The following is a 22,199-nucleotide window of genomic DNA, read 5'->3' on the forward strand; positions in this document are numbered from 1 at the left end:
CAACAACAACAACAAAAAAGTATAAAATGCATTTCTTGTCCCAAAACGCTTGTACAGTCAACTTTCAATTATTCAGGATGCTGCATGGAAAAAAGAAGCAAAGAACATGTGAATTAAGCTACAGAAAGACAATCCAGTCAGCGTATTTACTTTGGGAAAAGAAAATTAAGGCATGGACGGAAAATGTAAATATTAAATTAAAAGCTGGTTTTAGTGCTGTGTGGTTAATCTACAACCTGGATGATGTGACCACGTATGAATACCAGCTGGCTATATTCAAAAAACAAATAGTCTCCAAACATGGGGGGGGGGGGGGGGAAAAGAAAGAAAGAAAGAAGGACAGACCCCTTCCCCTGAACAGTAAACTGCCCAAGCACCGGTGAGGAAAACAAGGGAGGCTGCTAGGAGAAGCACGTTTAAGAAAGAACTTAAAAGAGTGGGGTTGGCAGACAAGAATGGGAGAGGCACCACGAAAGGAGCAAAGCTCAGCCTGCAAGAGAAGAAGAAAGGAACAAAGTAAACAGTAAAATCCCTGCAGAAAACACTGGGTGCCGGAAAAGAGTTCTTACAAGCAGGCATGCTTCCGCAGCTAGGAAATCACACAGTCCAAAACACTGCACAGAACGGGCAAAAGGCAAAGTTCTCTTTCTTAAATCCCTCAGTGTTCTTAAAGCGCCTGGGAAAGAGGACAACAGCAGTAAAGTTTTAGGTGAAGGTAAAAGGAATTCAGTTCTCACTCTCTTCCCTGCATCCAACGTCTACGAAGGTTACAGACGACCCTTGTACCGACAGTGAAAGAAAGAAGTTTCACAGAACTTAGAAGGGCGAATTTGGAAGAATTATTCTGAGGCGATAACTAGGTATTCACCCAGCACCTGGCAAAACACTTTGGAAACGTGAATCAGACAGGAAAGTGGGATAAATCAGGAGCAGAGAAAGCAACGCCTTGCCCAGAGGTGGCAAACAAAAAAACAGCCCTGCCTTTCACTGTGCTTTTCTCCAAATTCAAAACAGAAGCATTTGGAAAGGTTTTTTAAAAGGTGTTAAAGCTCCAGTTTGCCTAGCGAGCAGAACAATCCCACCCTGGCTCATACCGGCTGCCACCACCCCTTCCACCAGACTGCTATTTGTGCAGCAAGGTGGCAAGCCAGCCCAGGGAACCACTGAAATAAACAGGGTTTTTTCGGTTTTTTTTTTTTTTTTTTTTTTTTGCTTGACTGTTTTCAGCTGGATTAACTCCCCAGTTCATACATAGCTGCACAAACACCTGGGCTGATACAAGGGAGGGGATGGACTGGGGGAGGAACGAGCAGGCAAGGGCAAAGCGTGATGACTTCTTTCTGAAGCCGCGCCAGCTTACACTGGCTTAACGCGTTCATCAAAACTGGAGCCTGAGACAATCTCTCAGTCACCCGTCCCACCTACTCAAATTACTCTTTCAAGTCGCACTGTGTGTGGAATTCTCCCCAGCTTGCTCCAAAGCACAAAGACCTACCTTATCCGAAAGAGAAACCTGAAAACAAGCAAGGAGCAAAAGCCTACAGAATAACTGCTTTATATAGCAATCCAAAATTTTATGAACTGGTAACATCTTCCCTGTTTTAAAAACGCACACCATTCCTGCCCTGAAGTGCATGATAGTATTGCTGTAGCTCACACGTGGTAAACACACAGATGCGCTTTTAGAAAAGTAGCACTACTCTGCTCAATTAAACCAGAACAAAAGCAGATTCTATAGATACAGAATGTGTTGTATTTTCCATGCCAGAAGCCAAGCGTTACATCCTTGCTTTCATGCCCATACTGAGTCTAATGCACTGGTATCAACCATTCCTCGGAGAATGTTCTCAGCAGCATTTTGCTCAGCCAGGAGAGCCGCAGCTGTTGCTCAGCCACCCTGGGATGCCAGCAGAGTTTGCCCAGAATCTCAAACACCGTTTGCCTGCCGTTATTGATAAACGCCATCTACCCGCGTGTACGCATTATCTAATACATGTAAAAGAGTGGCACTCTTCTTTACCTAACAGAAATTTACTGATTTAAAAAAAAAAGCATAGCTTCCAAAAGAAATGAAATTCATCCTTGCCATTCCAAGGCTGGTGACTTCTTAATGGCCTTCAGTGGAAAGTCCAACAACCAAACACGTTAAGTTTCCCATTCTGAAATGCCTGCAAGAGAATCGTACTAACATGTGTCTTGCAACACAACGTCAGAATAAATCTCTGCCACAAACCTTTCTGTATCAGATGCCTGTAGGTACATACCTGGAGAAACCTCTTTCATTATTTGAACTGAACAGTGGCCACAGTGCACTAAAGGGAGCCCTTGAATTCAGAAAACGGGTAGTCAAACAAAACATTTCCCCGTAACAGTGCATTCAAGCTGGTCAGGAAACCCCACCTCTGGAGGTGAGTGCGTGCTCTACACTCCTCCGGGCAGTCAAATCTATAACAGCCAGTTGGAAAATGCCAATCCAAGTGGCCTATTTGATGGGGCCAGGTCTCTCCTAGGGCTTGGACTGAACAGCACTGTTACAAATGCTACCCATTCGTTAACTACTACAGTCTTGTAATAATCAAGACAAGTTGGATTAAAGGCATTACAGTAACTCATGATAGTTTCCCCAAATCATCTGTCCGTCTTTCATATCGAACTTGAACACAGCATGGAGCTGAAAGCCAGGTTCAGTCCTAGTTTATCAGCAACGCTTGGAAATCAGTAGGACATGCCGCTTTTACAACGGTTGAACTCCTCAAAGCAGCCTGGAAGCTTAGTCATCTTTCAGTAAAATAAATAGAAAACATGGAGCTAAACTGATGCGCTGTATCAATGGGTTGAGAAAGCCTCAACCTGTGCTTTCACTTAAGAAGCGTCTACACAAAATATAAAGATACATATATTTCTACATAGGCCTATTCCTTGTGACAGAAACCTACGTAAGTCATAGCAGCACAGAGACATACACAATTTGCTGTTTTCTTCTTAAGAGGTTATATGTTTTCTAAACTGGGCTCACCTTATGAAGGCAATAAATCTCTGCTTATCCCAAATGAGTTACTAATAAAACATTTTACCAAATAAAGCATAACATATCTTGCACAGGCTGCACTGTAGAGTACTGCTGTAAGAGTGTTCAAGGGAGGTTCACTCAGAGGTTTGCTTCTGCTCACGTTACATCCTTGGACAGTTAGCCACGTGCCTTGGGATGTATTACCATACATACATACCATACAAACAAGCAACTCATACTGAGTTAGCACGTTTCAATTGACCATCCTGTAGACAAGACAATGTGCAACCGTGTCTGCACTTCTGCTCCACAGCAAAGCAAAATGGAAGAGATCACCTTCAGCAGTCACTGTCAGGATGAGAGGATACCTTTACTTATTGCAAGCCCAACTGAACAGGGCTGAAAGAAAGAAAACGAAAAAGAAACTGCAACAGCTTTTCTAACGTGAAAAAGGTCAAGCACCAATTTTAAGTACCTTCCAGGGTTAAAGACAAGTGATGCATCATCCTTTGAAATAGATACAATTCTCAACATGATGCAATCCTCTTCAAGGACATAAAATACCAGATTTTAAATGTAGGACAAATTTATGTCCTGAAAGGTTGCCCCTAGAACAAGATTAAATTTGGTCCTTGAACATGTGTGCTACTGCAGTGGGAGGGAAGAGTTTACACTGCAGGGAACAAAGACAACATATCCGAGATTTTAAGGTAGCTAACTTTCCAGAGAGTTCAATTACTAGAATATATCTTAGAGACAATCTGTTGAGCAGGGAAAGTAAGTTGCATTTGATACGCTCTGTATTTTATCTATATGAGCAAGTAGGAAATAAGTGCTTCTCCTTGGCAATCAGTTTTCCCCAAGAAAATGAAAGGCACTGTCCAGAGGGACCTGAGGCTGCGGCTCAGGACACTGGGCTTCTGTTGCCAGTTCTGCCTCCACTCTGCCCTGTAGGAAACACTTTATTACCCTTCTACATCACGCTTCTATAATGGAGATGACGGAGTTCCCATCCTTGCTAAAATGCTTTCAAACCTTCTGATTATTACACACGCTTTTAGGACTCTGGGATTCCCAAGTCTCCCCAAAGAGCCAGAGAAGCAAGCTTGCAAATGCGTTTGTAGTATAACCTCCCAGTAGTTAAGTTTAGGGTAAAGAATTGTTTTTTCACACTCTCTCTCTGCCCTTGAGAGATCCAAGCTATATGCTGTTTTAATACAAAGTCTCGATATAACCAGTGAGCTCACGATATGCCAGTCAACACAGGAATTTGCCCGCTTGTCCAAAAATGCAAAAAAGGCTTAAGAGCTAAGTGACATACTGAGCCCTTCATAATGAAAGCAGGGGCAATCCATACTACATATCCAGCCCCTTCTCTCAAGTATGCCAGGCCTTGTTTTCATACCTCAACTACCCAAAGTACATAGCTAAGAAGCTCCCATAATAACCTTAAATTCCTTTATTCAGTTTAAGATTCAATTCAAATTTGCACCAGTTTGCTCTAAAAGCACTGCATACATACACATACCAATTCTCAGTGCTTAAAAAGATAAAGCGTCAACTGCTTGTATATCATTTACTCATCTTTACAGGGGGATCCATAAGCAGCAATAGGAAAACCACGGTGTGGGGAGAAGGGCAGGAAGGGGGCAGAATACGCACAGACATATCCTAATGGAAATGCACAGCTCTTAGGTACGCTATCTGCTGCAATTCTGCACTTGTCACAGATATTACAAGTCCGTTGATGATACTGTCAATATTTACTTTGCTTAAATAGGAACTTGCAAAGCATTTCAGTACAATGTTGCATAGCATCAGTTAACGAACGCACTGAAGTTAATTTACTTGCAAATGGCATTTCTCAAGTTCTTAAAAGTTAACAACCTTCATTAAATGGCTTTAATCAAGACGGAAAATGAAGAATCTTTTCCTGAAGTGTCATTTTAAACTTTTATCCCTGCATTATCTTCTTCTGAATGCTGAAGCAACGGCAAGCACTTATCTCGCGTCTCTTACAGCACAGAGACTGCTCTTCCATTATCAGTTTTTAAGAAGCTGTAAACTTATCTCAGCTGCTGGAATTCTTTATGAGAAAAAAAAAAAAAGACAGTAATGATGTACATATCATCTGCCTCTGGGAAAATAAAAACTGCCAGTGATATGCTGGGAAAGATCTCCTCAGACTCCTTTCACACAGCGTTGCAGTAGTTTTATTGTAATGAAGCAACATAATTTCAAATAACATTCTGCAGTGCACTGACTACAATCCCTTAAAATACAGCTCTACTCTGAACAACGAATAAGAATGCTATTGTGGGTCCCATGTTTACAGCTGCTCACTGATTGTGTCCTATTTGCAGAGCTCTCAAGAAAAATAACAACATTTTTCCTCACTGCTGAGACTTACAAATTCAGGCTAGAATTCTGATGTCAAGTTCAGAACTAGAGAGCCTGCAAAATCAACACTTTTTTCTACAATTAGTAAAAAATATGGTTGCATAAGTATATCTCAGGGTCTTACCAAAATCAGAGGAGAGAAATACGCAGAAAAGGACTCCTGCATTCTGAGAGGCAGTGAGCTGTACAAGGTACAGATGCATACGGGACACAAAGGATCTAGATCTTATTACTACCCTGCTAAACAAGCCATCTTGTTTCTCTTTTGCACCTCGGTTTCCCCAACCATAAGATGGGGATTGTAATAATGACCTGCTCTATAAAATACTATAAACTCTATATTTCAATGGTCCAGACCCTCGGCTACAAGGGAGCAAACTGGAGTTGCAACCCTGCTGCTAGGGCCGTTTAAATTAAGGTTGTTATAATCATATTAATAAAAAACTAAAGACACACAGAAATCACCCTGAGAGAAACAAGTCGAATGAAGTATACCCTCTCTCTGCTAAACAGCCTGATCATTCAACCAGAAAAGCTTCTACTTGTTTGCTCTTCTCCTAACCCTGCAATTCTTGCATTCTTGATTGCAGAGTGACAACAGCTCCAAAAGGAGCCTATTGGCTTTGAATTCCCTTTACGGAACAGAATCTAGGTTTTCCGCTAGCCAAGAAGGGACCTTAGTCACCAGCCCTAAAACCAACGAGTGCCTGTCACTGCGTCTCCGTCGTCAGGAGAACACTGACTGCTCTGGATTCTGAGCAAAGAGAAATCCTCCAAATACAGCACAAGTCAAATACTTAGAATGCCAGGTAGCAAGACATTTCAGAAGCGCCACCAAGCAAAGCATTACCTTCTGATCACTTTTACATGGCAACCTAACTGACCGGCTCAGTGAACAAGGGACAGCACTGGATGCTGCTTACCTGGACTTCAGCAAGGCTAACGATGCAGTCTCCCGTGGTACTCTTACGGTCAAATTAACGAGAGATATGGTTTGGATAGCTGGACTTTAAAGTAGGCATCAAATTGGCTGGACTGCCAGGCTTAAAAGGGCTGTGATTAATAGTACAAAGTCCACCTGGCAGACAGTTACTAAAGGCATGTCTCAGGGGCAACTGTCTTGATCAACAAGGAGACAGCAAGACAGAAGACACCCCAGGCAAGTCCAAAGAGATATGAAGTCGGGGGAACAGGCAATCCACTGGAAGATAGGGCTGCCATTCAGAGGGATCTCAGCAAGCTGGAGAACCAAGCTGACAAGAACTTCAGGAAGTTCAAAGACAAATGTAAAGTATTGTTCAGTTCAGTTCCAGGTTCCTAAATATAAGGAGGACGGGGATGTCCTGGAAGTAAAGACAGTGGAGGGTCACCGAGATGGTTAAGGGCTGCAGCACATGAGGTATCAGTTGATGCTGAGAGAGCTGGGCTTGTTCAGCCTGGAGAAGAGAAGGTTCAGGAGACCTAACTGCTGCCTTACCTACCTACCTAACAAGGGGGCATGAAGAAGATGCAGCCAGATTCTTCTCAGACGTGCACAGTGGCAGAACAAGAGGCAACAGATGCAAATTGCAGCAAGAGAAAATCTGATTAGATATTAGGGAAAAAGAATCTTCATCACGAAGGTAGTAAAATACTGAAACAGGGTGTGTAGCGAGAGGGTGAATTCTCCATCATGAGAGATAACCAATACTCAACTAGAGTAGGGCCTTACTAGTCTTCCAAGGATGTGAGCAGGGAACCGGGGCAGATGACCTTCAGAGACCCCTTCCAAATCTAAATTATTCCATGATCCCACTCAGATTATACACTTTCTGGGTTATCTCCATCATATTTGAAATACATTGCCTATACAAACATTTCCCCATATGTATCGCACATTCCCTGACTGCTGGAAAGCCAGCGGAGCCTTCTCCGTAGTCTTTCCTCCTGTCTTAGAACCTTCCGTTTGTTTCGGGAGGGATAAGTTTGTGATGAAACATCTCTGTCAAACTGCTTGTTTTCCAGGTTCTGTTTTAGATACTTTCTTCTGGTTCTAGCCACTTACCTCTCAGCCAGAGGTCTTTGCTCCTGACTGTGCTCCCAACTTCTCCAGCTGCAACAGAATGAAAATGACCAGTTTACCAGCTCCACCGGGAGGACTGCCAATACCGTCAGTGAAAACCAAAGACTGGAGACTCTTGTCTCATCACTGAATGACAATGAAAAACAGCTAGGACACTGAAGCCACCAGTTCAAGACTGAGGAATGAGTACAGCAGAAATCAGTACTTGAGATTCTTTCTTTTCTCACAGTAAGAGCTTAGAATCTAGGTAGAAGACAAAAGGTACATCCCAATAAATATTATACTGAAGACTAATGAAATATTTTTAAATGGAAAAAGTGTTATCTAAATATGTGCTGAAAATAATTATTGGCAATGAACTTGGTCCTCCAGATGTGATAAGAATGCAGTGATCTGGGAGTTCCTCAGAGACAGCAGTACAGATGCAGTCCATCTGCTGCATTCGCTACAAGACTGATCCTTTAAGGACCAGAAATTTTCACTTAGAAAAGAAAATGCAACTTAGATTTTGCAGAAGTTAATGACACTCACCTGGGAAAACCTGACTCTCAACTCCAAATAAGAACAGATTAGACTGTTCTCTGGTTTTAGGTACTGATCAAGACCCAGCAACTGAAAACTCCAGATGTCTCTTTAGAAAAGACTTCTTCAGCAGTGACCTACTTTATCTTACATTTTTTTTCTAATTTTGCCGAAGATCAAGAATCACACACCGGTAATTTCAGTGGCAAATTACAAAAGAAATATTCCTAACTTGGAGACCCCCCCCCCCCCTCCACAAACACACACACTCTTTCGTCCAACAGGAAAAGTCACAGAGAAGAGCATCTATAATCTCACAACCTTTGCAGCTGACTAGGCAGAACTCCATTAGTCTGAAGCCATGCAAGTTAGCTAGCAGGGACAAACATCCTTGCACAGCAAGGACACAGTGGTGTTTTCACACAAACTAGCAACTTAAGGTAACCTCGCACATTTTCTGCGGTCTACCTTGAATTGCCAGCTTTGTCCTAGAATTTTGCTACACATTGCTTTACCTGAAATGACAATAACAACTTTGTTTCCCCTTGGAAACTGCAAGGCCAAAAGGCTTTCCACAAGCACAACAAAAAGTAAAAAGCTCCAATTATAGAAAGAAAAATATTGTAAAACAGATAAGGTGAGACCTCCTCCTGACAGTAAGGCAGATGCCATGTTTGGAGTTCTCTTTTGTAAACAACAGACTTCCACGTTTCAGTTAGTTGCATCCCAAAGTCATGTTGCTGAATATGTACTTTTACTGCATGTTTTTCTCTTCGTATCATAAAGATTATGGCACTAGTGAAATAAGAGCTACACAATTTTTTGTCCAAACCAAAAGACTTTTTTTTCCAGCCTATATGGTTAAAAGACTTTTCCACGCTTTCAAAATTTGCTTTCCAGTATCTATAGCTCTTATGTGGTAACAAAAAATACATTTGATATACATTCACCATACCTTTCTGCAATACAAAAGGCATCTGAAGAGCACTGCTTTCTATGCCATGCCTAGGCATAAGTTAAGACTTCATTTTTGGCAGACGAGCTGCTCCTCCATTGAAGAAACAGTTATATATCTTCATTTAACAATACTGATTAGCAAATCTCATAGCACTCTACCAACACATGCAGTCAAAACATTACTGCGACTACTGTGTTTCTCCCAAACTGGAAGGATGTTGAAAACTTAAATGATTCACTTACAGCTGATCTACAGATGAGAGTGCTGCAATTTATGTTTTATTGTCAAATGTTTAAAGGATCAAATCTAAATAAAATACACAATATACAAGCTTCAAAGCACACATTATCTTGAACATCTTATTTCCAATTAGCAAGTCAAAATAAAGAAGGCATGGGGAACATTTTGCTTCAAAAGCAGATCTCTGGAAGAAATCAAGATTTTGGTTGTTTTGGGGCTCATTTAAGACTCCTCTTTTCCCAAACTGGTGAAACTGGATAAGATGCAAAGATTATTCTCTCTTGGGGAGGAAGCACACATATCACCACGTGATTGAGTATGACATCATTCATACTTAAGACAACACTGAGCCAGGCTGGCAATTAAACTTAAAAGACATTTTCTTTTGCCTTTGAGGAAGGACATGGATTTGCCACAAAGACAGGCTAACAGTGGAAAGGCTCATCTCACATTTTACTTGGCATCAGATTACAAAATGCTAAAAGTCTTTAAGAAGCATTTCCAGAATTAAGTTGATGCATGAAGACTGTCATGCAAACAAAATCCAAGTGACAAGCATCTGAAGAAATAAGATAGCTCTTGAAAAGTACTTTCACTAATTTTTTTAAATACTTATACTTTATCAGGATGTAAGAAATCATTAAGACCTCCTTCAAGAGATGGGGAAAGGCCAGGTATAAGAATGACTTGTGTTTTTCCAAAACAAATCTGAAAGATAATGTTGTTTCTCTGACATACCTTCACTTTGTTCTTCAAGCATCAAAAAGTACAAGACAAAAAATAAAACTGCGTAAGACTTAAGAATATGATGAAAGTGGAGATATTTTTAGAAGACCTCAAGCTAAAACATTATTTGCAGATAGCAAGCACAGAACTGCTTGTAGCTGTCAATGTAGTGGCTTTTATTTAGCCTATTATGCATTACTGGATCTTAATTAAAGCATTTAAGAATATGAATTTGTCTTTTAAAGTATCATTCTTACCGCATTAAAATGCAAATACACAATCTTCAAAACTATTTTAATGAAAGAGAGCATTTAATTTTCTAATTGACTTTTAAAGTATTAAAATGCAGAAATCATTCGTCATGGCTAAAACCAGGAATATTTTTCAGTGAACATATCAAACACATCAACAGTAATTGATTGTGTTTGCTACCACAACTTAAACAAAGCATCAGGTAACCTTTTTTTTTTATTATTATTATTTTTTTTAAGGAGGGCAGGGGTGCAGAGAAAGAAGGGGAAGCGTCTCCTCCAGATCCCACGCCACATCCAGCACATCCTCTGACAAAACAAGAACGTGATACACAACCACTGGCCGTTCCCCCGCTGCTTTTTATTAGCTGGCATTTGCAATATATTAGCTCCCATCAGGTCGAAACACCACTCAGCTAAATGCTGTTATTGCCTACATAAGCACCAAAATTCAGATCCAGAGATAAAGTTCTGAATTAAGCAGAGCGCCATCCTAATCGTTTCCTCTTGCAAACAAGCTTTAACAAGATTGTTAAATATTTATTTTCACAACCACGCAAGGATCGCTGAAGGTCACAGACATCAGAGTTGTGATCCCCTTCCTTATCATCCCGCCGTTGTTATTTATTTCATCTAAAGCAGGCCTCTGCCCTTGCGTTTCCCTCCCTTCATCCATCATGCCGCCTCCCCACCCAGGGCTCCTCCCGCCCTCGCTCACCTCGTTAGCTCCCGCATCCCCAGCATCACCCCCTTGCGGCACTGCTGGTACGTGAGGGCTGCCCCTCGTGTTTTTTAATCCCAGCATCACTGATGCCTTCTTAGCTCTTCTGCTCCTTGCTTCTGTTTCTTTCTGTTCTTCCTTTCCACCATGGGAATGTCTCACCCGTTCAGAAACCCCAGCCTGGTACCCAACTATGGAGAGGACAGAGCACCCGCTGAATTTAAACAGACCATTATTACATGCATAAAAAATCTGGGTCAGACTCTTCTACTCTAAGGAACTCTGCGCTGCACAAGGCCCAACACGGTGAGAGCGCGCAGGACGGCCAAACACACACACGCTTGTTCTACCTGCCCATGCTGCAACTTACACCTCCAGCTACAAAGGCTTCAGGGGAACGAATCCAAGCGGCCACAGACCTGGGGCCTGTGCCTTTGTTCCAAGGAGGGATCGTGGCAACCGTCTCTGTCCTGACACACAGAAGTGCAACGGGTAAGGGAAGAGGACCCCCAAATCAAAACGCTCTCGGTGTAAAGCTCTTTTGTCAGCAAAATCTGTATTTTTCAGCAGTCATACCCATCAACGTGCTTTGAGAAAGAACTGCGTGGAGACTTGAATCATTTTGCTCTGTAAAGCAAAAAAATATATATTCCTGCGGTCAAATTTCTGAAGTGAAGCGTTTTGACCTTAATTGTTCAAAATTTCACTTAAATGGGGAAAACAGAGGAGGAAAAAAAAAAAAAACACAAAGCTATCAAACCCAGCCTAACCTGTAATCTTTATAGGCCATCCTGTGACTCTGTCCCTCCCTTTATCTCTAGATACTTTGTTCAATGCTGCCTTATGGAAAAGTTGACAATTTGAGCCACCTGCTGGGTGCCGGTAACCCGAGGGGGAAAAGCTGGTCACTCCTCTACACAGAGGCCAGTGCGAATTTTGGCAGTGGATTTGACGGAGCAGGATCAGGTGTCCCCTCGCCAGCGCGAGAGATTAAATATTCTCCATCCTGAGTTAGTAACAAGTTAATGGAAAAGTAGATTTCCAAGTGTATAATTCTTAAACAAAATATTAGCCTTAACATACACACGCAAAATTGCAGTCCTCCTCCTTCTTTTGGATAGTATATATAGAAATCCTATTAGCTGGAGAGATCAACATTCTTATCTGCGTTTCCAGGATGCTGTAACATGCAAAATTAGAGCAGCTCTCTTAAGTGGGTCAATTACCACTACTGCACTTAGAGCAGCTTTTCCCCTCCCTCTCCGCAGCATCCATAATGGGCACTTAGCACAAGGATTTAAACAGTAACGTTTTGGGCGGGCACACGCCACCATGTAAAGTTCCTTTCCCCTTTTTTATTTCCAAAATCTTAAAAGGGCAAAGAAATCCATCCAAGGACAGACTCTCCACATTAAAAATACGGTCTCCTCATGGAGAGCTTCAACGACTTTCAGAGAAAGGGCACCCTGGAGGAAAATGCCATTTAGCAGTCAGTCACTCTCACTATTTTCCTCCCACATCTGAGTCACACACAAGTGAGGTTTCCGGCTTTCTTTCCCAAGTGATCAGAGGAGACTCCAAGGGCCATTTACCACCTCCCCAGCCCTGTCCCCCAGGCGCAGAGCAGTACAACCAGGCTCATAGGCTTCAGGTCCTCTTCTTCTCAAGAGGGAATTCCTTTTAAAAGGCACTGCAAACATTCAGATGCAAGTGGAACGATTCAAGTGTTGAGCACAACTACCCAGCATCACTTCAGATACTACACGATGAAGACATCCGTAGGGGTCTCATAGATACAACATAGGACCTAAGGGAAACCCACGCTCCTCTGGAGTATGGCAGGAGACCAGACAAGAGACCTTGCAGTGGAGCAGCACCCGTCACCCGCGTCCCTTGCGGGCACTGTCTCTGGGCCCATCGCTCAGGTGGCCGTCAGGAGCAGCCTGTGCGGCGAGAAGAGCAGCTGAGCAGCTGCAAGAAGAAAGGGGCCAGATGGAGCACTGGCCCTCGGTGGCAGCAGGATGGCAAGGTTTCTAAAACAAGCTCCCTTGTGCGACAGCAAGAACTGGAGACAGCAAGATAGAGATTTATTTTTTCCAAGACAGATTTAAAACTCTCAACATCATTTTGGCAAAATTCAGATTAATGGCAGCTAATACCGCAGAGAGGTCTGCATACAACATCAGCTAGTACACGGAAAGGAAAATTTGTCTTTGTCATGGAAAGGAAAATTTGTTTCCCTCCGACAGGAAAGATGAAACTCTCTGTTCTCTCACCAACATGCTTTTCTATCTCTCTATACAGCAGAGAGGTGGGAGGCAGTACTGTTAAGAGAAAAAACTCAGATGATTCTGCTTCACACTGTGGAAAAGAGGCCGGGATGCGCTGGCTTCAGGTCATGAGCCCCGCTGCTTGATTGAGCAGTACCAACCGTGGCTGGAGAGAGGGCGAGTGGGAGAAATGAGGGTGCAGAAATTAGATTTCTGTTGCTGCCACTGGCTGCCCGCTGCCCTAAATTTCTAGTATTTTCTTCTGTAGTACAGAATAAGAATGACCACACAAGCCATGCATTACAAAGTATATGAACTATCTGGAAATATATGCAACTAACGTAGGGCAGCAATAGCCGCACCATACTTCAGGTTGTGGATTTTCATTAACGGGCTTAAAAAACTAAACTAAATCAACTAAAACCCATGCATTCAAAAGCATGTCACTTTTAACACTTCATTTTGATGTGAGCGGGTAAGGCTTCTCCAGGACTTTTTTAATTCTAGGAAGTAAGATCTTACCACTTTTTACCACACAAAAAAATTGTAGGGAAATGAAATAAAGCAATTTGCCTTTGTAAGTATCACATGTATTTTTACCAATACAGTTTAAAATCGGTTTTTAATCTCTTATTTTATGTCCTTGCCACACTCCACATTTGCACATACAGAAATCTGAATGCAACTCTATGTAATCAAAAGGGCAGTGACTAAAAAATAAAAGTCCACAGCAGAAGAGAAATAAAAACACCTAGAGCTCTAAAATTTTGTTGATTAAAGTCTAATTTCAAAAGTTAACTTTTTAATTGGCAACACTAGGGTCTGCTGGCTCCAGCAAGCTTAGCAGAGGTCAAAAGATTGTTAGAGACCTAATTTTTCATTTCTAATAAAAAAGGAAGCCTTGCCCTTTTCCTTGCAAAGATAGACCTTAAAGTGTTAGTAGCGAAACAAAGAATGTATCCATCAAAGGCTCTCACGGTGAGGTTATACAAAGCCTCCCAAGACAGTGTGGGAAGCCAACAGAGCTTGCAAACGCTCCAAAGGAAATTAGCTGAACTTTGCTTGCAAATTCCAAAAACGGAAGACAGTTCAGTAGCTGCTTCCTAATCTAGGAGTACAGAGACCCAAGTTCAATTCCTTACTCCATCACAGATTTTCTGGGTAGCTTTGAATGTATCCCTTAACTTAGTTCTGCACCTGGAAAATGAAGATAAATACTCTCAACTTCCCCTCACTGTGACATGAAAATAAACACATTAAACCAGGAGGCAGTCAAATAGCTTGGCAATTTTGTGCAGAGCACAAGCACTGCAGATAGATAGGAAATCCACATGGAAATAAAGTCCTGCCTCACTCGACAAGAAGATGCCCATTTTTTTTCCAAACCCTTCTTGCCTGACAAAAGCCTGTCACGTCTTCATGATCCTTCCTCAAACAAAAGGGGGGTTCACAGGGAACAGAAAGCAGAGGAGGAAAAGTACCCTACCACTTCCAAGCCCGCGCAAGTTCACACATAACAGAAACAAAGGAAACCAAGCTTTCTCCCGTCAGCCTCCTGCTCGCTACCCTCAAATTCAGAGGTTATTTCTCCTACACAATTTGCAGAAAGGTTCCTCGAAGAACAGCTCAGAAGAGAGGTCTGACTTGGGTGCCGTGGACCTGTAGGAAGAGCCCATCTCTTCCATCCAATGGCCCAAAGAGATCTCTGAAGACCAGCCGAAAGACGAGGATGACCAAACTCGGGGACGTCCAGCTGCGGGCTGCCCTAGCCCTGGGCGGTGGGAAGGCGGCAGAGCGTGGCCAACACGCCGGCGCCCCGGCAGAAGCGCGGGGCTTCCACCTGCACCCAGGTTCATTTGCCTTGCTGCAGGGGGAGAAACCTGCCCTGAGTTTACCTCCTCAGGCAAACACGGGCATATTTACACAAGATAGCCGGTGAGGGAACTTTGCAAGAGCTCTTCTCATGTGGAGAAGGTTTTATTTACTAAGCGCTAATAAGATAGTATTTGATTTACAACTAAGGGCGCATTTTTCAGAGCGCTTTAAAGAAAAAAAGAAGGGGGGTGCAGGAGACAAAAGACATTTGCCATGTAAAATGCCACTGATTTTAAAAAAAAAAAAAAAAGTAGGTGATCGGATGGAAAATTTTACAAACAAAACAGGAAAAAAAAAAAACCTTTACACTATGAGTCACAGCAAAAAGGGTTACAAAGGGAATGAAACGTGCCTTGATTAAAGCAAACCGATCTCCCACCTGGAAAATACTACCCGAGCCTCTCCTCCTTGGTTCGCCGTGACCCCCAGGGCAGCCACAGGTTACACACTAATCCCTCAGTCAGTCAAAAAGCGCGTTTGACTTTTCCAAAGTGCTCGCTCGCGGGAACGGCCGTACCAGCTAAAAAGCTCTTTGTTTCCATTCAGAGATATGTAGGGGTGGAAAAGCTGTTCAAAACATTAAAGAGAAACAACTGAGGACTGTTACTATTCCAAGAAATAAATTATGAGCCAGATTCTGAAACGTACTGAGCGTTCACAACGGCAACGAATGTCAGATGTCGCTGGAAACACTCAGAATCGCTCCGAACCGGACCCTGCGAGAAGCATAACCAATTCTGTCCAGCCTGACTTAAAAATCATTGCTTCTTCCATCTGTATTCTGTGTTATGTCTTTATTGCCGACACTAATAATATAAACGCATTTTATAAAAAGAATAAAGTTTGTGCCGGTAGTTCAAAAGGATAAAACCTCTCCCAAATTTAGCTAATAAGCCATCTTCCCTTTAAAACATGGAACACTGCCAAGCCGTATAAACAAGGTGAATAAACGAAAAGCCATCTTAGAGCTACTGCATTGTGCGGTTGTGTGTCAGATAAGCCAGTAAAAAACAATCTGATGTAAAATGATTTCTGATCTCAAATATTTAGTCCTAAACTTCCAAAGAACTATATATAAAAGCTGTATTTCAGATACTTTTTAATCCCGAAAAAAGTTTCATAACTTAAAGAGAACGTAAAAGTGTGGTTGTACTATTTTAATACCTTGCATTTTTATATTAATTAAACAACACATAAGAACCCAGGAGCTCTTAATGTTTCTCTGTTTCAGATTGAGGTTTACTGAGGCAAAATTCAGATCGTTGCGTTAAACTCAGCTAGAATTTTCCTTACGTTTTCACAGAGGCTGGCCAGCAACATGTACGTTATGGAAAAAGAAGAATAAGCAGATACGCGCACAAGATAAATGCATTCCATCCCTCAAACTGAACTCAAAGGAGACAATGAAGTCCTGTTCTCTTCCCACTCCTTCAGTTTTGCCACTGGTGAGTACACAACATTTCTTGCCACTTCAGCCCCTGCTACATCTGACTGTACCTCCCCAGGCCACAGCTTTGCTCCTTCTATCATAATATTTTTTAAGAGACATGCTGTCTTCTGTTTCAAAGGCTAATCTGTTCCTATCTAACCCCTCTAGCCTCCATGACTCCCACGTCACTCCACTGATTCATTCGGGCAGCCTAAAACCAAGGCACTGCCTCTAACTTCTGAAAACGCTGCCCTTCTCAACTTATTTCATATCTCTTTCCTCTAAAATATACTCTCTGATCTTCAAAGTCTTAACTTCCTTTTCTCAATTCCTCCAAAATAATTTCTTCCTAAAAATTCCATTACGACAATGAACACTTCAAACTCTCAATCTACAGCTTAGCAGTGTTATACGAATCTAAAAATATTATAAATACTGATAGGCTTTGTACAGCATCCCTCTCCTCTCCGCATGCTGTCCTCGACTGGTTTCTGCAAAAGACCAAAACCAGCTGCAAGCTTGTCATTACCCTGAACGTGCATCTTCACTCTTGCTAAAGCCTCTTGCCACTTTGACAGCCTTTGCAGGTGCTCTTGGTCTCTCTCTCTGGACCAAAGGCTTTGGGAGTAAGGCTGCCTCCTACTGCCCATTTGCATATTGCCTGATCTAGGCTGGAAACACCAATATAACACACTGAAAATGATCATCATAATTAGTCTATGAAGACTTAGGTGTATCTTAATTTCAGAGGCCAGCAATACGTACCTGCAGCTCTCAGTTTTCCAGATTTCTAATAAAAGATGCAAGATGCCAGAAGAGGAACTGATAATTCAATGTTCAGAATTCACAGCTTTTGGGGAGGGGGGGGGGGGGTTATTTTAAAGTATCCTGGATTGTGAAATACTAAAAACAAACAAAAAAACTACCAACAACAAAAAAACATCACACACTAATGGATTTGCAAAACACAGGCATAATGCATCCACCACAACCTGAACTCACTCTCCCAAAGTAAAAAGCTCCTATCTTTAGAGACTTTCAATGCAGCTGAATTCTTAATGTCAACTACAAAATGAAGTTTATGTAATGGCTTTTAAAAATCAACACTAACAAAAATGAGCCATGCAGTCATGTACTACCACTTCCCCATTCCCAGATGGCAAAGCAGCCACACAAGAGAAGATGTACTACTCTGTGATATTAATATAGTAACAGAGAGACCATCTTCACAGTCTTATTCATAATCATATCATACCCCTAATATTTTATATGTGAAATATCACAAAGGAAGTACTCTCCATTTAACGAGAAGAAAATAGCGGAAAAATAAATTCAGGTATTTATGAAGTGTCAACCAGACCAGTACCTCTCGCGCATAACTGAGATGCGCACTGAAACACTTCAAAGAGGACATGTAAAACAAGCAAAGGCCTTTCGTGGTTTGCTGGAAGGCTTAGCCGCACTTGCTACACAGATGGCTGTGGCACTACAATACACTTACTTGCCTATTATGGCCATAGTACTTCAAATACTTTTTATCACTACCACTGGAGAAAAGTGGGTTCACATATTATGGTTAGGCTATCATTCAGTAATATTAAATAATGACTGTAAATAAGTTATTTCTAAAAAAAAAAAAATGACAACAGCATAATAAAATATTGGCAATGCTTATGATTCAATACTGTCTTTACAGTAACAATAGAGAGTTATACCGTTCAAAGTTCACAAAAAGATTTTGTATTGAAAAAAGCAAAGCCTTCCTTTAATAATTCCATTATTCCTGCAAAAGCACTTTTTAACATGCATCTACAATGACCACAACATTATCACAAAGCACCAATGTTAAGATTGTGAATATAGTTTGAAACTAAAAAAAAAAAACTCAAATCTTGAAAAAAAAAATCAGAGCTGTCCAACTGCTAAAAGAAATATAGAATGAAATGAAGTAAACAAAAAAAAACCATCAGATCAAATAAGATACCGATGATACACACATACTGCTTTAAAGCAGCGGAGGAGAGCTAATGCAACACACAAGTAAGTGGTTGTATTCTCTTGGGTTTGTGATACTAAACTCCAAATTCCAATAACTGAAACACAACAGAAAAATATAAACATAAGCAAATAAATTTGGATGTCCATCAGTATCTAAAGCTTACAGGGATGTTAACAATGTTCTCCAATACAAAAATAAGGATGGTCTACAGCAAGGAGTACTGACTGGCAACCTAAACCTGTGTGCAGTTCCATTTTCAGCCACTGATTTCCTGTATGATCTTTGAGGAAATTACGTAATTTATTAAATGTCCTTTTCCCCAAAATCAAAACGGTAATGATACTTCCCTTCCCACAAGAATTAGAAGAAGGAAATTCACGTATCTGGATGGAAGGCCTGATGGAAGGCCTAGTGGAACTCAGATCTGTTCTTTAATGTAGACAGCACAGGAGCCTTGGGGTTAATTTTTGGTGTTTCAACAGAAAAAAAAAAATCCTTAGCAAAGCACAGGAAGAGTACCTTTTCCCCCCCCCCCCCCCCCTCAGAAAGAAAATGTTAAGAAAGAAGAAATTAATACTTACTGAGGGGAGGCGGAGTGGAATTAATAGATCCTTGTAAGTAACTAAGTACTGTACATTTAGAAAGGGAAAAAATTTCCTTGAACGCAGGAAAAATTCCCACCCACTTCATTATACAAAATCTGCAGTTATGAAATTACGTCCTAAACACTTACCTTTTCAAATTTAGAAAAACAGTCAGACTAGATAGTTGACTTACTAAAAGTATGTTTTTTACTGCCACCGCAGAAACAGTGCTTTTTTCTCCCCCCCGCATCCAACACCTAAGGCATTTTATCTAGGGGTCCAAAGGATAACTCTCATATTGCACACATGTGAAAGGATACGAGGAGTTCCTTCTGTCCTACACACCAGGTAGAGACAGGCAGCAATTACGTGGGTCATCTTTCTCCCCCGGGTCAGGTGCTTGCTCACAGCCATCTTGAAAAAATTAAAAGCCGTATCCAGACAATGTTGATTGAGTTGAAGCTGGTTTCCCAAGTGGTGAATCTGACGTTTTCCTAGAAAAATTAACAAGAAAATTAGAATGCTTAACGACTTTGCAATTAATGTGCTTTTGGGGGTTTTTTCCTGTTTTTTTTTTTTTTTTAAGGCAAAACTGAAGGGGAATTTTGGTTTTCGTGTCTATGCGAAATATGGAACTGAATATTAGATTCCAACTTCAAGTTTCTGGGAGCTATAAATCCTCAGATCCTCAGGAGAAAAAATAAAATATTAAAAAGAAAGTCTGTGTCGCATTTTGGACTCCCTGTACTGAAATATAAACAACCACGGAGCCCTGGAAAATGAAGCTGCATACTTGAGCCCAAGAGAGGGGTCAAAACATAGTCAAGACCTCTCAGGCAAAAGACTGTTCTTCCCCTGCTGAAGAGAGTTTGAAAATTAGCACTTGGTTAGCTGTAGAGATGAATTTCTGAAAACATCAGCTCATGGCATGTTTGACACTAAGGGGCAAACAAATTAGACGTTTTGCTGCAACTCTCTGAGAACCGATGAAGTTTGCAGTTCCTCTAACCACAAACTCAACCCGTAAGAAAAGGAGCTGCTCTCAGGGCTTCTCTGCGATCACCACTGATTGGGGAGAACTTCCTTCCTTTGAACACTTTCACAGCAGAAGTTTCATTTAAGGCTTGGCTGCCAGACTGCGGAGATTAGTTTGTGGCTTCAGGAAAACAAATGTGCCTTCACCCTTAAAAAAAAGTACTCCAGATGATTCATAGCAGGAAGCAGTACAGCTGCTAAGACAGATGCTGAAAGTAACGTCCAGCCCATTCTCACAGCTCCAGCTACGGAAAAGTCTGCTGAGAAGACAGCTTAAGAGAAAGATGGGGGAAGTCGGGAGGAAAACAGAGCACTGAAGTTCCTCAACGTAAGGGGTCAGACAGTACATCAAGAAAAATCCTTTAATTCAATGTGCTGGACAGATGTTTCCAGTATGTGTTTTTTACGGGAAACACTCTTCAAAGACATTACAAGTAGCTTTGCTGAAGTGGGCATAATGCTTTCCATATAGCTTAGTCACCTTTTCTTACAAAAGAGTGGCGACCACAAAATATCTATCAGAACACCACCAGTACATATTCAGACTGTACTTTTTTTATTTTACGCAAATTCCTACACAACCATCATGAACAACAGGCTACAATGTTTAACTCTGAACAGTCTTCAGCCAACACCACTCTCACCTCAGCTTTAATAAAACGCAACTCCAGAAACGCAACCAGGACTAGTAAAACTCTGGCCAAACAGAAGCCACAAAGCTGCAGCTTTTTCTTTCTGCACATCCAGTAATTACTAAGCTCACTAACGAGATCTCTCTAAAGTCACTTCTGGACAATCGGGTACAACACATTCAAATGAAGAAGCAATGACAGAGGAAGGATGTATTTCACCTTCCAGAAGAGGTTTCCGGACAATAAGCTACTCAAGAATAATCCAAAGCCCATTAAGTCGATAGTTATTCCACTAACATCAGCAGGTACTGGACAGGTGCTCATTAGTCTTAAGAGTCTCAAACACGACTACTGCATTTTTCCAAAATTAAGATACTAATTTGCACCCTCTCTCCCCTGAATTTTGTTTCACACTCTGCAATTTCCTGTCCAAGCCTCCTGTATTCTAAAGCTGGCTCAAGACTTTCAGAAACAATAAGTTTGTTCTCATCTGCGGGCAGTAAAAATTCATTTACCCTTGAGTATTAAAATTCAGTTTTGCACAGCAGCAGAGCAGCTTCCCCAGTCACTACCCTCCCTGAGCAAGTCCACAGTGGAGGCTAACAGGTATCACTGCAGCTAAGTAAAACAGCCTCTTCCTGCCACTAAAGCTCCCTATTTCCATCCTCCCAACCTGATCTCTCTGAAGACCCAAACAGCAAGGCACAAGGCAGCACCAGGTACGGGGCCTGGTCCAGCAGCGATGCATGGACAGAGCTAGGGCTGCAGGTAGCACAGGCAGCTCCAGGTCTCCTCATCACCGATTCTGGGATTGAGAGCCCCTCGTCTTCAGCCCACCTAGTCCCTTCCACATACAGAGGAAAAAAAAGAAAAGTGCAAATATCCCCAAAGCTTCACAGGTCCTTACCGTGTCCAAGAGCATCCCAAAGACAGATGCTGTGCAGCTAGCGAGTCCCGTGAGGATGGGACAGATGCACTATCATGCTGCCCTACACTTTAAGCCTGGAGCCTGTGTCTGCCAGAGGCCGTCACAGGCTGCTACAAGACAGTGCTTACAGTACACAGGGAACATTTTTACTTTTCAGGACACTGAAGCAGATTTTGCTGCTCTTCTCGTTACAGTTGCCTATACCTAAAGCCAGCTCTGGTCTGGCCCTATCAGATATTTTTGCTAAGTTTCATTTTTTGAAGAACAGTTATACAGGATCTGTCTAGCCCGGTATTCTGGGCAAACAGAACAGACACGCAGCTCAAAAAGGCCCATGAGAAGCCACTCACTGTCATATGGAGCAAGAAGCACAGGCTCCTGGGAGAGAGAGGCAAGGAGAAGCTCCCCTTTTACTACAAAAAACATCAGCCTGAGGTTCCACAACCTCCAAGGAGGTTACTGAGGACATTTACTTCAAAAGAAGTGCCTTTCACGGGTAGCGTTCTCCATTCTGGTCTCGTGTAGTCAGGCATGGTTATCAAGATGAAGACATAAAG

The 22,199-nt window shown here is 41.9% G+C and overlaps 1 protein-coding gene across 2 annotated transcripts in view; it reads right to left on the reverse strand.

The window, feature by feature from the left end:
- Nucleotides 1–22,199, reverse strand: part of BRF1 (BRF1 general transcription factor IIIB subunit) — a 176,851-nt gene that overhangs the window by 111,602 nt on the left and 43,050 nt on the right. Inside the window, exons 3-4 of one of the 2 annotated variants that reach the window (XM_068947304.1) lie at nucleotides 19,368–19,541; nucleotides 19,045–19,085 (exon numbers count right to left, since the gene is read on the reverse strand). In XM_068947304.1, the coding sequence (XP_068803405.1) occupies nucleotides 19,045–19,085; nucleotides 19,368–19,541 (215 nt within the window). The remainder of the gene's footprint in view (nucleotides 1–19,044; nucleotides 19,086–19,367; nucleotides 19,542–22,199) is intronic. The other variant, XM_068947305.1, reaches the window with a different exon arrangement.

Source organism: Struthio camelus, chromosome 5 (genome assembly GCF_040807025.1).
Source record: "Struthio camelus isolate bStrCam1 chromosome 5, bStrCam1.hap1, whole genome shotgun sequence".
Taxonomy (NCBI): Eukaryota; Metazoa; Chordata; class Aves; order Struthioniformes; family Struthionidae; genus Struthio; species Struthio camelus.